This window comes from Anabrus simplex, chromosome 2, assembly GCF_040414725.1.
Source record: "Anabrus simplex isolate iqAnaSimp1 chromosome 2, ASM4041472v1, whole genome shotgun sequence".
In the NCBI taxonomy this organism is placed as follows: domain Eukaryota; kingdom Metazoa; phylum Arthropoda; class Insecta; order Orthoptera; family Tettigoniidae; genus Anabrus; species Anabrus simplex.
In genome coordinates, this window is record NC_090266.1 from 67,957,688 (window position 1) to 67,973,289 (window position 15,602).

At 42.6% G+C, this 15,602-nt stretch overlaps 1 protein-coding gene across 11 annotated transcripts in view; it reads left to right on the top strand.

The window, feature by feature from the left end:
• LOC136863859 (band 4.1-like protein 4) overlaps window positions 1-15,602 on the top strand; it is a 1,130,227-nt gene that overhangs the window by 871,695 nt on the left and 242,930 nt on the right. For all 11 annotated transcript variants that reach the window (XR_010859221.2, XM_067140208.2, XM_067140209.2 and 8 more), the window contains exon 6: window positions 9,357-9,454. Coding sequence is in view for 10 of the 11 variants with exons in the window: in XM_067140208.2 (XP_066996309.2) it covers window positions 9,357-9,454 (98 nt within the window). In the remaining variant the exon portion in view is untranslated. The remainder of the gene's footprint in view (window positions 1-9,356; window positions 9,455-15,602) is intronic.

Below are 15,602 nucleotides of genomic sequence, written 5' to 3' on the forward strand. Positions count from 1 at the left end.
AGTTTATCAAAAGAGAAACAAATTCAGAGACCTTTTATAGCGAAAACGTGTTCACGTTAACAAAGTACTGTATTTCATTCTCTCTTTCTCGTGATCATGTTTAGAGCGTATTATCAATATTATAATGTTTCATGGAGTCTCCTAAACAGTGCTTCAGGCTCAGCGATCTAATTTGAATACATCTAAAGAACAGAGGTTCTGCTAGATCGATATATTTAGTTGCCTGTTTCCCAGGTGGAGAAATGCTGCCCACGGGGAGGTCCTTCGTCGCGGTAATCCAGAGGCCTCCGTGGCTCTTATTGCTAGTGAGCACGCAACATGCAGAGCGAGAAGTTAATAGACAGCGTTGCCGCATAGGCTTCACTCTTTTGTTCATCCAGTGAGCTGCTCCTGAAGCGTGAAATGATCTGAGATGAGCAACGCAAATACTGTAGACTCGTTCATATCATGTTCGATCCAGAGGCGCATTGTGTTCTGTGCCTGAGGCCTTAACTTATATCTGGTACACCACAGCGGTGCTAATTTAATTTAAGTCACTACTGATCTGCATTTAGGACGGTCGCCCAGGTGGCAGATTCCCTATCTGTTGTTTTGCTGCCTTTTGTTAAATGATTTCAAGGAAATTGGAAATTTATTGGTAACTCCCCTTCCTACAAACGAATATTTGCCCCAATTTGTCCTCTTGAATTCCAACATTATCTTCATTGTGATGTTTCCTACTTTTAAAGACACCACTCAAACTTACTCGTCTACGCCATTTCTCCGCTGACAGCTCGGAACAATCCACTTAGTCGAGCAGCTCGTCTTCTTTTTCCCAAGTCTTCCCAGCCCAAATTTTTGCAACATTTTTGTAACGCTACTCTTTTGTCGGAAATCACCCAGAACAAATCGAGCTGCTTTTCTTTGGATTTTTTCCAGTACTCGAATCAAGTAATCCTGGTGAGGGTCCCATACGCTGGAACCATACTCTAGTTGTGGTCTTAACAGAGACTTGTATGCCCTCTCCTTTACATTTACCAGAGACTTGTATGCCCTCTCCTTTACATCCTTACTACAACCCCTGAACACCCTCATAACAATGTGCAGAGACCTGTACGCTTTATTTACAATCCCATTTAAGAGATTATCCCAATGAAGATCCAAATGTTTTAGCCCGGATGCCCTTCCCCATGCCACATGATTTTTCTGGTGAAAATTTCAAGACGACATCCACCAGAAGTCGAACATCGGCCGTCCGGATAGCCAACAGGTGAGCCACGGCGTTAACCATAACTGCTTGGTTTGGGTCACGTAGTTGCCAGTTTATATTCGGCAGATAGTGGGTTCGAATCTCACTGTCGGCAGCCCTGAAGATGTTTCTCCGTGGTTACCCATTTTCACACTAGGCAAATGCTGGGGCTGTACCGTAATTAAGACCACGGTTGCTTCCTTCCCACTCATATTCCTTTCCTATACCACGTCGCCATAAGGCCTATCCATATGGATGCGACGTAAAGCAAATGGGAAAAAATCATGACCGACATGAAAACACAGTTGGGGTTGTGTAGCCGAGGTAATAAATGTGTGCACGGCTCAGCTGGAAGGTTGTTGGTTCGATTCCCCGTTAAGAAGTCCAAAAATGTAGAAACGAGATTTCATTTTCAGAAATGCATACGACCCTCAGGTGCGCTCAGCTTGCACTAAAACGAGTACAAGGACATGGAATAATAATAATAATAATAATAATAATAATAATAATAATAATAATAATAATAATAATAATAATAATAATAATCTGGTTGCTAAGCAGACGTTCATCGAAAAGCCTAAAAGAGCCCCAGGGAAACAATGGACGGAAGAACGCAAGAAACAGCATAGCGAGTTCATGAAGAGATTTTGGGAAGAGAAGAAGAAAGGAAAACCACCTTCAAGCTAACAAGTTCCAATGCGCTCTGAAAACGGGCATAACAAAGAAAGGAGAAGAATTATATTTATTTTACATTTACGGTTTTCGGAAAGGCCGAAGTGCCGAAATCTTGTCCTGCGGGTGTTATTTAGCAGTTGCTTTACATCGCACCGACACAGATATGTCTTCTGGCGACTATGGGGTGGGGAAGAGCTAGGGATGGGAAGGAAGCGGCCGTGACCTTGATTAAGGTACACAGTTTTCCTGGTGTGAAAATGGGAAACCATGGTAAATCATCTTCAGGGCTGCAGACAGTGGGGTTCGAACCCACTATCTCTCGAATGCAAGCTCACTGCTGCGCGCCCCTAACTGCAGGGCCAACTCACTCGGACGAGTGTTATTTTACGTACCGGCAAATCCGGAAATCCTCCATTCATATCCCCAGGCTAGTTTAACGAGAACTCATTCAACTCTAGTTGTTCGGATGTAATTGATGGAGGAAGACGCTTTATCTTCAACGACATCGGAATCACATTCAAGGACATCTATTGTGAATTATAATAATCTCTTGTGGTTACTGGTAGCGTGGTGCATCTCTTGTAAGGATGACCCTCCGATGAAGTTGGGCGGCGTTTGCTTTATGTGGAAAACTACGTGTTCTTGTGGTGGAGGATAGTGCTGTGCAAGGTGTGCTAGTTGCAGCAATGTTGAGGACAGCACAAAGACAGAGTCCGCCCTTCCCACCCTCCAGCCAACCGTTTACGATTAACATTCTTCGACCTGACCGGGAATCGAACCCGGGACTCCAACTACCGAATGCTAAAACGCTGACCATTCAGCCAAGGAGGCGGGTTTATTGTGAAAACATTATTTCCCTACATTTCCCCGTCGGTGAGAACCGGCCAGCTTGCGCGCCTTTCAAACGAGATAGCGGTGAAGCAGTTTGACCACTCTCCTAGTCCACAGTGACAGCTCGACTGGTAAAATCGTAGTATCGCATCCAGACCTGAACATCGACGATCAGCGGTAGTCTGTGCCGCCCCAACCTAAGCCAGAGAAATCTTGATCAGAGACAGAGTTTACTTCGGGTAGGGCCGGGCTGAGTGACTCATACAGTTGAGGCGCTGGCCTTCTGACCCCAACTTGGCAGGTTCGATCCTAGCTCAGTCCCGTGGTATTTGAAGGTGCTCAAATACGTCAGCCTCGTGTCGGTAGATTTACTGGAACGTGAAAGAACTCCTGCGGGACAAACTTCCGGCACCTCGGCGTTTCCGAAACCTGTAAAAGTAGTTAGTGGGACGTAAAGCCAATAACATTATTATTATTATTTATTTATTTATTTATTTATTTATTTATTTATTTATTTATTTATTTATTTATTTATTTATTTATTTATTTATTTATTTATTTCGGTTAGAGTGGACAGTACCCTTCTACCCCTTCACAAGTTACCGGTACGTGGTCTATCCTTCTGAGTGCTAACCACATCTAATGCTGCTTAACTTTGGAGATCTCACGCTATTAGTATGCTCAAACAATATTTATAATAACGTAGAGTTAACTCATGTCCTCGGATTCCTCGAGGTGAGCACACAAAAAGAAGTAGAAGCTGGGTTTCGAACCTCAGTTTAGAGGTACAGTATCTGATACTGTCCATCTCTCTTACAGGCTGAGCCATTATTCCGCTGGTCAAGCCGTCGACGTAGGCCTAATTTTACTAAAATACAACTATTCGCGTTTGTATTTATTGCTTCAAGTTCAAAGACGAAACCATTTATGTTATGCTAATGTCCGGTTACGACTTAACCGTGGTAAAATGGATAGCTTACCATGGTTAAGTTTCTGTTGCGTCAAGTCCGGTTTTGAAATTTGTGGTGTTTTACCGCTGTTTAAAGTTAACCGGCCGTGAGCGAGCGGTTAAGCAGCTAACCGAAGCTGTAAGGCCTACGTACGCTACACCTCACGAGTAAGTTGTATATTACGTACATCAAAAGTGTCGTAATCCGATTTAAAAGTTTACCGGTCATGAGTGGGTGATATAGTCGCACACCGCGTGCAATCCAAAGTGCCGAGATGGATTTGTCACCACATATCGTGTATCTACAATATCTTGGGGATGATGAACAGAGAGAAAAAGACTGTTGGCCGCCTTGTTACAATTAATAGGTGACCAACTCGAGTTCCCAACTTATAGAAATAATCCAGTTTCGCCAAGAAGTAATCTAAGTGAGCATTTTCAGTTTCAAATGCACTAAAATTTGGCGTCCTCGATCATTTTCCATATCGGATGAAACTGATAACCTAACCTTCTTCTTATTCTTCATAATCTGTTTACCCTCCAGGGTTGGTTTTTCCCTCGGACTTAGCGAGGGATCCCACCTCTGCTGCCTCGAGGGCAGTGTCCTGGAACGTGAGACATTGGGTTGGGGATAAAACCGGGGAGAAGGACCAGTACCTCGCCAGGCTGCTTCACCTTCTATGCTGAACAGAGGCCTTGTGGGAGGATGGGAAGATTGGAAGGGATAGACAAGGAAGTGGGAAGGAAGCGGCCGTGGCCTTAAGTTACGTACCACCCCGGCATTTTGCCTAGAAAAGTGGGAAACCACGAAAAGCCACTTCGAGAATGGCTGAGGTGGGATTCAAACCCGCCTCTACTCATTTGACCTCCCGAGGTTGAGTGGACCCCGTTCCAGCCCTCGTACCACTTTTCAAATTTCGTAGCAGAGCCGGGAATAGAACCCGGGTCTCGAGGAGTGGCAGCTAATCACGCTAACCACTACACCACAGAGGCGGACCTAAACTAACCTAAGGAAACAAAATGAATTCGTTTATGTAATGAAGGGCTGTAATAGAAGATATATAAATGACTACAATGAAGCTGGCAAGGAGAAAAATGATTATAAAACTTGTTTAGACAAGTGTACAGCAATTTAAATTGTATTCGTCCTAGAAATGAAGGCAGCTGACGATTCCAGACAAAATGTAAACAGCTGGATAAATTAGAGACATGACTTTCGAAAGTATCACTGCCTAAAGAATAGCACTTTCAATTACTTCCGAGGTGGAGAATAGCGAGAAAAACCAGAGTCCAGGAACCGCAATTTCGAAACCAAGGATTAGCAATGGTGCAACAGGTTAATGACAATACCACGGTAAGAGTTTTACCACGGCTTCGTAACGCATGATATTTACCGAGAATGATGCAAGGAACTAACATGTTTGTCCATTAAACCATAAGATAATGTGTCTAATTAAGAGCAAGTTGGTAATAACAATATTAAAAATAAATAATGCGACTTCTCTCCGTGCTTACCTTCTTACCTAAGCTATTAATGGACCGAGTAGTATAGTACTTCTGATATACAGAGAAACTAAACTAAATAAGGGAACTACGATAACTGACCCCCATTAATATCGTTAGTGTATTCCAACAAGTGACTGTGCTAACAAGTCGTTCTGGTTGGCGGTAAAAAAGGGTAGCGAGCACTGGGTGGACCCGAATCTCTCCTTTCCAACCATCAATCAATCAATCAATCAATCAATCAATCAATCAATCAATCAATCAATGATCTGCATTTAGGGCGGTCGCCAAGGTGGCATATTCTCTACCAATTGTTTACCTAGCTTTTTCTTGAATATTTTGAATATGTTAAAGGAACTTGGAAATTTATCGAACATTTCCCTTGATAATTAATTCCAGTCCCTTACTCCTCGTCCTATAAAGGAATATTTGCCCCAATCGGTCCCCTTGAATTCCAACTTGATCTTCATATTATGATCTTTCCTACTTTCAAAAGCTCCATTCAAGCTTATTCTTCTACTTATGTCATTCCACGCCAACGCACCAGTGACAGTTCGAAGCATACCACGTCCAATGTTTGCAACATTTTCGTAACGGTACACCTTTGTCTAAAATCCCCCAGAACAAATCGCGCTGCTTTCCTTTGAATTTTTCCGGTTCTCGTATCAAGTAATCCTGGTGAGGATCCCAATTTTTTTTAATGATATATGTTCGGGCCTTCGACCTATAATCTTTTGCCCCTACTTGCACCATATGATAGTGTAGAGGGTTGAACGTTAAGGTCGACACAAACACCCAGTCCTCAGACCAGGGATATTAATCATTTACAATTAAAAACCGGTAATCGAACCCGGTACCGCCGGGTGACAGGTGGACGCGTTGCCCCCTACACCGTGGCAGCCGTACGCTGTGATCTTCATGTCTTACGCCCTCTCCTGTACTTCCTTGGTCATATATCACGTGATATATCATCTGCTTAACTTCTCTGATGAGGTTGACGTCAGGAAGGTCATCCCGTAGTAAAAACGCGCCACGAAGATTCATTTCCCTTCATACCCGACCTCACCGAGCTCGATAGCTGCAGTTGCTTAAGTGCGGCCAGTATCCAGTATTCGGGAGATAGTAGGTTCGAACCCCACTGTCGGCAGCCCTGAAAATGGTTTTCCGTGGTTTCCCATTTTCACACCAGGCAAATGCTGGGGCTGTACCTTAATTAAGGCCACGGCCGCTTCCTTCCCACTCCTAGCCCTTCCCTGTCCCATCTTCGCCATAAGACCTATCTGTGTCGGTGCGACGTTAAGCAACTAGAAAAAAAACAAACATACCCGACCTCGTAGAGAAACGGGACAAGGGTTGGACATACATTGGGATTCTCGCAATACAAATTGATAAACGTGCAAGTACGCCGTGTAGATTTGGGACACAAAAGAAATGAAACTAGCTGTCGATCCAGTTCACATTTGAAAATACAATCTCGTTGATAATGTCGCCTTTAAACGACTTTACTTTGTAGACATTAGAAATTTAGACTTCCAAAAGACACGTTTACAACGAAGATGTTGCCGGTGAGCGAAGTTGGCGAATTTATCTTCTTCCTCTACTTTCTTCTTCTTTATCTGTTTACCCTCAAGAGTCAGTTTTTCCCTCGGACTCAGCGAGGGATCCCACCTCTACTGCCTCAAGGGCAGTGTCCTGGAGCTGCCGACTCTGGGTCGGGGGATACAACTGGGGAGGATGACCAGTACCTCGCCCAGGCGGCCTCACCTGCTATGCTGAACAGGGGCCTCGCGGGGGGATCGGAAGATTGGAAGGGATAGACAAGGAAAAGGGAAGGAAGCGGCCGTGGCCTTAAGTTAGGCACCATCCCGGCATTTGCCTGGAAGAGAAGTGGGAAACCACGGAAAACCACTTCGAGGATGGCTGAGGTGGAAATCGAACCCACCGCTACTCAGTTGACCTCCCGGGGCTGACCCCGTTACAGACCTCGTACCACTTTTCAAATTTCGTGGCAGAGCGGGGAATCGAACCCGGGCCTCCGGGGGTGGCAGCTAATCACGCTAAGCACTACACCACTGTAGGCGGACGAATTCATATATCTATTATTATTATTTCCGGTTGTCTTATCCAGCATTGTTTTTCGCACTGACGGAAACCTGATAGAAAAATGTAAACACTATGGAGGAAACGCTATGAGAGTAGACGTAGAAAGGGAACACATTGGCAGAACTAGACGGCTGTCTGATCAAGCAGGAGTAAGTCAGAGACACACATAGCGATGTAGGTGTAAAAGGGAGAAAGTCATAGCGACTGATCTGCAGCGGTGCAATAAACTTGCCCCCCTATCCAATAAATAGCGGATACTATAGATATTTCAAACCCGCAATCAAGGAGAAAACGAATAAGCAGCATGACGTCATCAGAACGAGCGTCTTATTAAATAAACAGAAAGAACACAAAAAATGGCGTATGGCTTTTAGTGCCGGGATGTGTCCGAGGATTTCGGCTCGCCAGACCGTAGGCGATCTGCGCGTCGTAATGAGGTGATGATAAAGACGACACATACACCCAGTCCCCGTGCCAGGGGAATTAACCAACTGTGGTTAAAATTCCAGACCCTGCCGGGAATCGAACCCGGGACCCCTGTGACCAAATGCCAGCACGTTAACCATTTAGCCATGGAGCCGGACAGAAAGAACACAGTAAGTGTGTATTGGAGACACCCTTGGCCTCTGATATCTGACCATCGCCGGGGGGGGAGGAAAACTCGTGTTTATTAAGGGAGGTGCCATTCTTTGAATGTATTATTTTACTCCACAATATTTTACACACATTTGGACAAATCGTGCATCCCCTAACACAATCGCCCCAAACATTACTTTTTCGTATCGATATGCCATTTTCCAAAACAACCGTGCGAGTTGGCCGTGTGGTTAGGGTCGCGTAGCTATAAGCTTGCATTTGGGAGATGCTGGGTTCGGATCCCACCGTCGGCAGCCGTGAAGATGGTTTTCCAGTTTCACACCAGGCAAATGCTGGGGATGAACCTTAATTAAGGCCACGGCTGCCCTTTGCCATCCTTGCACCGCCGATAAGCTTCGATGTGTTAGTTCGACGTTAAACCACTATCAAAAAAAAATATATATATATATATCCAAAACACAAGGCGCGAGTATCGTCTATATGAGGAAGGTAGACCACTAGGACTAGGAGAGCTACAGGATAAATTCATTGTTTTACATGTCTTTTCATTTCCATGACAAGAAAACCGGAAATTAATATTATAGTATATCAGCGTCCCGCTCGGTTGGCTCGGGTTCGATTCCTGGCCTTAACACGGAGATATAAATCCTAATGTAGGGGCTGGAACCGGATGAACTCGTTCTCGCGAGACCAACCTAGAACCTATACTTACTTTTTCATTTCTGAACGAATGCTGGGATGGTACCGAAAATTACAAATACACACACCAGAAGAGACCGCCGATAAGCTTCGATGTGTTAGTTCGACGTTAAACCACTAGCAAAAAAAATATACATATATATCCAAAACACAAGGCGCGAGTATCGTCTGTATGAGGAAGGTAGACCACTAGGACTAGGAGAGCTACAGGATAAATTCATTGTTTTACATGTCTTTTCATTTCCATGACAAGAAAACTGGAAATTAATATTATAGTATATCAGCGTCCCGCTCGGTTGGCTCGGGTTCGATTCCTGGCCTTAACACGGAGATATAAATCCTAATTTAGGAGCTGGAACGGGATGAACTCGTTCTAGCGAGACCAACCTAGAACCTATACTTACTTTTTCATTTCTGAACGAATGCTGGGATAGTACCGAAAATTACAAATACACACACCAGAACAGACATCAGAATTGTATGTAAATAGATTAGAGTAAACCATGCAGGACAAATCTGCACAGAGAGTTATATTTCACACCTTCAACTCAAAATATTAAGGAGTGAGGAGTAATATCATGCTTCGTGGAAAGTACTGCTCTCTACCAGACGATTTTTGAAGTGAAAGGTTTGCAATGTACATAACTGTATTTTTGAAATATAATTTACTCCATTATTTCTGGTGTATATGTATATTAATTTCCGGTTTTTGCTAGATACACTTATTGTAGCTTCCTCTTTGATCTTTCAATGTACAATCTCTTATTACAGGTACCAGTTTTTCCTTCAAGTGAAGCAAGATATCTTACAAGGTCGACTTCCAGTTAATTTCGACCTGGCAGCTGAGTTGGGAGCATACGTAGTACAATGTGAGTATTGCGTTTTCAGTTTTGTTGAAGAGGAACAGGATAACCAGAAGGTCTATACCTCAGCCGAGGATCTTTGTACAGTTTGTTTCCTAAGTCTTGTGAGTGTGCAGGCTGTTCCTAACAAACACAGATTTTCTTACGGATTAAGTAATGACGTTTCCATCTTTCATGGCCTTCCAAAGAACTGCGATTATATTGGTAACGAGAAGAGAGAATTCCAACAGTTTGGTTGAGAATTGGATTTCAGACACTTTTATGAAATAACAGAAATCTTGTTAAGCCGAATCACTGTTAGTTCCTGGTCTATACTTGTAGATAGTCTGTTTGCTGTTCGATCTGTTAATTCTCGTGTAGGCTACTTCAGGGATGCACTCACGACTCTGATTACGATTACAAAATCTAATCTTCAAGCTGACAATTAGACATATACATAGTAAAGTACTATGACAGTGTGCGGTGACACGTGAAACATACATATAATTGTATCTCATGAAGGGAATTCATTTTGTCGGCGAGATTTTCCAAATAAAATGTTATTTTCATCAGTTTTTCCAAGTTTATCCATAAAACGGAAATGCAGTGCCAGTTCTCCGCTTCAGAAACCCCCATGGTGGAGAAAGGACACTTGTGTCTCCCGTTGGACAAGTGTTGCTACGCTTGCTTGCTTGCTTGCTTGCTTGCTTGCTTTGCTTTGCTTTGCTTTGCTTTGCTTTGCTTTGCTTCGACCTCAGATTTCATTCCATCTCTTCATACGACGGCCAATATCTCTTCTTCCCGTAGAATGGTATTCCAGGGTAACTTTTGGGATTCTGATGTTATCCATCCTATTCTGTTTTGGAAGATTCTTTCATTCACTGAGAATGTATTTAATTGTTGTCTTATCTCTTCATTTTGTATTTTATCTTTCAGGGAGTATCCTTTCACTGATCTTAGGAATCTCGTTTCAGTTCCTATAGCTTGTTTTATCCACCCATGTCTCGCTTCCATATAACAAAGTTGGTACAACCATAGTCTTATAGAATTTAAGTTGAGTATCTTCTCTTACTTTTCCTTTCAGTGTTCGGTGAATTGTCCCACACATTTGTTGAAATCGATGGAGCTTCTTCTTCATCTCGTCATCATCATTAAAAGATATTTCACAACTAAGGTACTTAAAACTTGTGACTTGTTCTACTGGTTGATTGTCAATTACTATCTTCGCTCTGATAGGATACTTCCCTTGCCATGCCATAACTTTGGTTTTCGTTCTGGATAGCCGAAGATTATATCTTTTACAAATGGTGTTTAACTGATGTATTGATTTCTGGAGTTTATCTCCATCATCCTGCAGGATAAATTTATCATCTGCATAGAGCATAGTATTTATGTATGTGTCTGTGTTCAATTTTATTCCAGAGTGCACAATTCGTTTCCAATTTCTGATTGCGTCATCTGTATATGCGTAAGTCAAGTCATAAGTCATGGCAACTAATTTTTTTTCGCGAACAGGAGACAACACGGAAATTCTAAGATATGCATTTGGAAACGTACGGTATGTACTTGCGTATGATACCACTAGATGGTGTATGTAAACAACAGTGTGGGTCTAAGCATGCCCCCAAGTTCAGTGTGTGAGTGAGAGCGTCACAAAATGGAAGTCAACAAGCAGGAGCAACGATCGTATGTTAAAATAGCAGTTCTCCGCGGCAGAAACGCACGCCAATGCCATGCAGAGCTGCGGGAAGCGTTAGGTGTGTATACCATGCCTTATAGAACAGTGGCGAGGTGGGTGGAGACGTAACAGCATTTCGGAGAGAGGTGTCACACGTTAGCGATACACACGCAGCGAACGGTATTCAGCGCCTGACCCCACCGCTGGCAACGCACGGTGGAAACCTTGGGTGATTATTTCGAAGGTCTGTGACCAGTGGAGACCTGTCCTTTGTACGTAGTCTTGTGTATTTGCTGTCTAAATCATAATACAACAATGTTTACCAATGGCCTGCGTTCTGTCACTTTCCTACGAGAATCTCCTAAGTCAGAATTTGTCTTCAGGCACTCTGCATAAGTACATGCCCTATATTTCCAAATGCATATCTTATATTTTCCGTGTTGTCTCCTGTTCGTGAGAAAAAAATAGTTGCCATGACTTATGACTCGAACCTAGTATATTGAATAGTGTTGGAGAGAGGCTGCATCCCTGACGTACCCCGTGATTAATTAATATTTCTTCCGTTAGTTTGTATCCTAGATCTAACACAATTCTCGTCCTTTTGTACAGACTTTGGATAACTTGAATAAGATGTTTAGGGTATCCATTTTTACCATTATATTCCGTAACTGTTCTCTATCTACCCTATCAATAGCCTTTTCATAGTCGACAAAAGCGACATAAGTATTCAAGTTAAATTCTCTTCTCCAGTATCTGTCTGAGGCTAAATATATTATCTGTACAGGGTCTGCCCTTTCTAAATCCACATTGTTCTTCCAATAAGAGATTGTGTGCAATGATTTTAAGTCTATTGTTTATTATTTTAGCATAAATTTTATAGCCAACATTTAATAAACTTATTCCTCGATGGTTACTGCAAAAACTTCGATTTCCTTTCTTCAAAAGTGATATTATTTTAGGTTTCCTCCATTCTTCGGGTATATTTCTTATTTTCCAACAAAGATTAATTAAATGTAACAATCTAAATTTAAGAATGATCCCACCATATTTGAACAACTCCATATTTATATTGTCTAACCTTGGCGCTTTTCTATTTTTGAAGGATTTCAGAACAGTATCAAGTTCTTCTATATCTATTAGATCAATTCCTTCAACGTCGTTATCTACTGTACATCTTGATCTTCCTGATTCTCTCCATACTCTCCGTTATGCCATAATTCTTTGTAGCGTTGTATCCATGATTCTTCTTCGATTACATTTGTATTAGCAGTTTCTCTTTCATCACTGTTGAGGTGCTTCATTAACTTATACGCCATCTCTTGCCTATCATGGATATCATCTTCTATTGAGTTTATTAACCTATCCCATGATTCTTGCTTGAGTTTTCTTGTTAGTGACTTGACCTTGTTCCTCCTGTTTTTATATTCTTTCTCATTTTGTGGGGTGCGATGCTGTATCATTTTCAAGTATAATATTTGTTTTTGCTTGACAGCTTCTGAAATTTCTTTATTCCATATTTTAAGCCCAGTTCTTCTCCTAAATTTCTTCTTCATTTCAATGGCTTCATCTGCTGCTCTCTGAATTGCTGAGGTTATGATTTCCCATTCTTTGTTAATATCAGTACTTGTCGGAATCTGAACTAAATACTGTTGCAGCCGATCTTGATATAAGTATTTTATTCCATTATCCTGTAGTAAATATACCTTATAGATTTCTTGGTTTATGTGTATATTTCTATTCAGCCTTTTCCTCCATTTAGCAAGAATTCTGGTTTTTGCAATGACCAGATAATGATCTGTGAATACATCGCTGCCTCTGTGTACTCTGACATCTATTACATCTGGGCCTAACTTTTTATTGACCATTATATAGTCAATAATTGATCGTTGTCCTCTTGCAGTCCATGTAAATGCATGTATGTCTTTCTTCTCAAAGAAGGTGTTAGTAATTTTTAATTGATTATAGGGTGCAAATTCTATCAATTTACCGTACCATTTTTATTTAAAATTGGTTCACCTTTATTTCCCACTATTTCTGCAATTGGTTTGTTCCCTACTCGAGCACTGAGATCACCATCCAGAACAACGAAGTCACTTTTACATATGTTATCAAACACTGATTGAAGAACTTCATAAAACTGTTCAGATTCTTCCTGTTTGTTTTCTTCAGGAGCATACACGGCTACCATGGTTAATTTTTCTCTCTCTCTACTTTCAACCTCAGAACTAAAATCCTCTCATTTATAATGGTGTAGCTTTCTATTTTGTTTTTCCACTTCCTGTCTATTAATATTGCGACTCTTGCTGCAGCTCTTTTATCCTGTGTAACTCCGCTATAAATCATAGTGTATTTATCAATTTCTTTTGTCCCTTGTAATTTCTTTTTTGTCTCAGTAATTACAGTAACAAAGATTTCTTTCTTAGCCAGCTCTCTATCCAGTTCTTCTTCTTTGCCTTTTATGCCTCTCACGTTCCAAGTTCCCAGCTTTAATGTATCTCTAATTCCAAATCGTTTGTCCTTTGATCTTGCCTTTATCGTCATCACAGAATCCGTCCAGTTATTAATCTGAGATTTACGAGTGAGGTAAGTTTTTAAGTGGAAGAGTTACCAGCCCTTCGCACAACCCCCAACCTGGAGGACCAGGGACTCCTCTGTCGGGGTTACCATACCTTAGCCGAGGGACCCAGTTTTGATGATGATGATGATGATTGTTGTTTTAAGGGGCCTAACATCGAAGGTCATCGGCCCAAAGGACCCAGTTTTAAGGCGCCAGGTACTCGCCCTCACCCATTCTCATGAGGGGTAGGATTTGCTGGTTACATTAACAGATGGACTGTCAACTAAAGCATTTCTTGAGTTTTAATGGCAGCACTTACTCGACATCAGTGCAACCCCCAAGGCTCAACAACCAGCCATTGACCCTCCTCCTTTACCGGGCTTGGGATCGGCACTAGGAAATCCGAGTCATTCCTAGTGGCAGAGATTTGCTACATTTATTGAAATAATTTTCTGAGAAGTCTAATATACTTGTGAACTCTGCCTATACGATAATAGCAGGTGCTGTGAACCTGATTTTTACTGGGATAATCGATAGATTACTACGGCATTATCAGGATACTTACGTCACATGACGCTCAGTATCAGGTAGATTTCCTTAAAATTGACTTCCCTAAATCATATGGCTGGTTTTTTGTCTTAGTTGTCTATTGATTTTACTGTATTTTTAAACTTCCCCTTCTAATTCGTATTAGGGTTGGAATATCTTGATCAATAACCATATTCACTGTCCACAAAAAAGTAATTGGACACTGATCTAAAATGTTTGTCTGGAGGTCTTTGTTCCGTCAGAACATTGTGAATCCACACTTACAGCCACCCACTCAGGCATGCTCTCGATTAAGATCTACAGGACCTCAGTTCGAATACGCCGCCATTCCTCTTGCAAGATCTCGAGCAGTTGGGCAGTGGAAGTTGACTGAATCGCACCAGATTTCACCCACCGGACCAATTCATCCAGAAAGACTTTGGTGGATTTCAGATTGTGCTCTGCGGAGGTCATTCAAATCGGTGAACACTGCTCTCTGCTACCACTACACATGTGGCGTGATCCAAATTCTGATGAGACATAACTGTAGATGCTGCGATGAAGTAACTCAACCGACATGTCACTTCGTCTGCCGTCGAGGACAGTTCCAACCTACTCTCAGGTTTCAATGAGGCCGCCCCTAATCTCGAGAACAGACGCTGCATACTGAATTCCAGTGGCATTTCTCCACTGGGGAACAAGCACCCACTTAAAGGAGCCCATGTGCCAGAAGCCGTTGGCCCGTTCAAGGTACTATTTCGCTGAAACTGCCCGTCGCAGCGGTTGGCCAAACGTTACGGTTGGCAGTGACTGCTAGGGCATTTCGCTGAAACTGCCCGTCGCAGTGGTTGGCTAAAAGTAACGGTTGGCAGTGACTGCTAGGGCATTTCGCTGAAACTGCCCGTCGCAGTGGTTGGCTAAAAGTAACGGTTGGGAGTGACTGCTAGGGCATTTCGCTGAAACTGCCCGTCGCAGTGGTTGGCCAAAAGTAACGGTTGGCAGTGACTGCTAGGGTACTTAGCTGAAACTGCCCGTCGCAGTAGTTGGCCAAGAGTAACGGTTGGGAGTGACTGCTAGGGCATTTCGCTGAAACTGCCCGTCGCAGTGGTTGGCCAAAAGTAACGGTTGGCAGTGACTGCTAGGGTACTTAGCTGAAACTGCCCGTCGCAGTAGTTGGCCAAAAGTAACGGTTGGCAGTGACTGCTAGGGTACTTAGCTGAAACTGCCCGTCGCAGTAGTTGGCCAAGAGTAACGGTTGGGAGTGACTGCTAGGGTACTTCGTTGAAACTGCCCGTCGCAGCGGTTGGCCAAAAGTAACTGTCTTCCGCAGCTGTCGATTGCTGTTCGAGAGTGTAAAAAATCATGTTCATACAAAGTTTGGGAGAATAAACAAAGTGTAATATTTCCGAAGA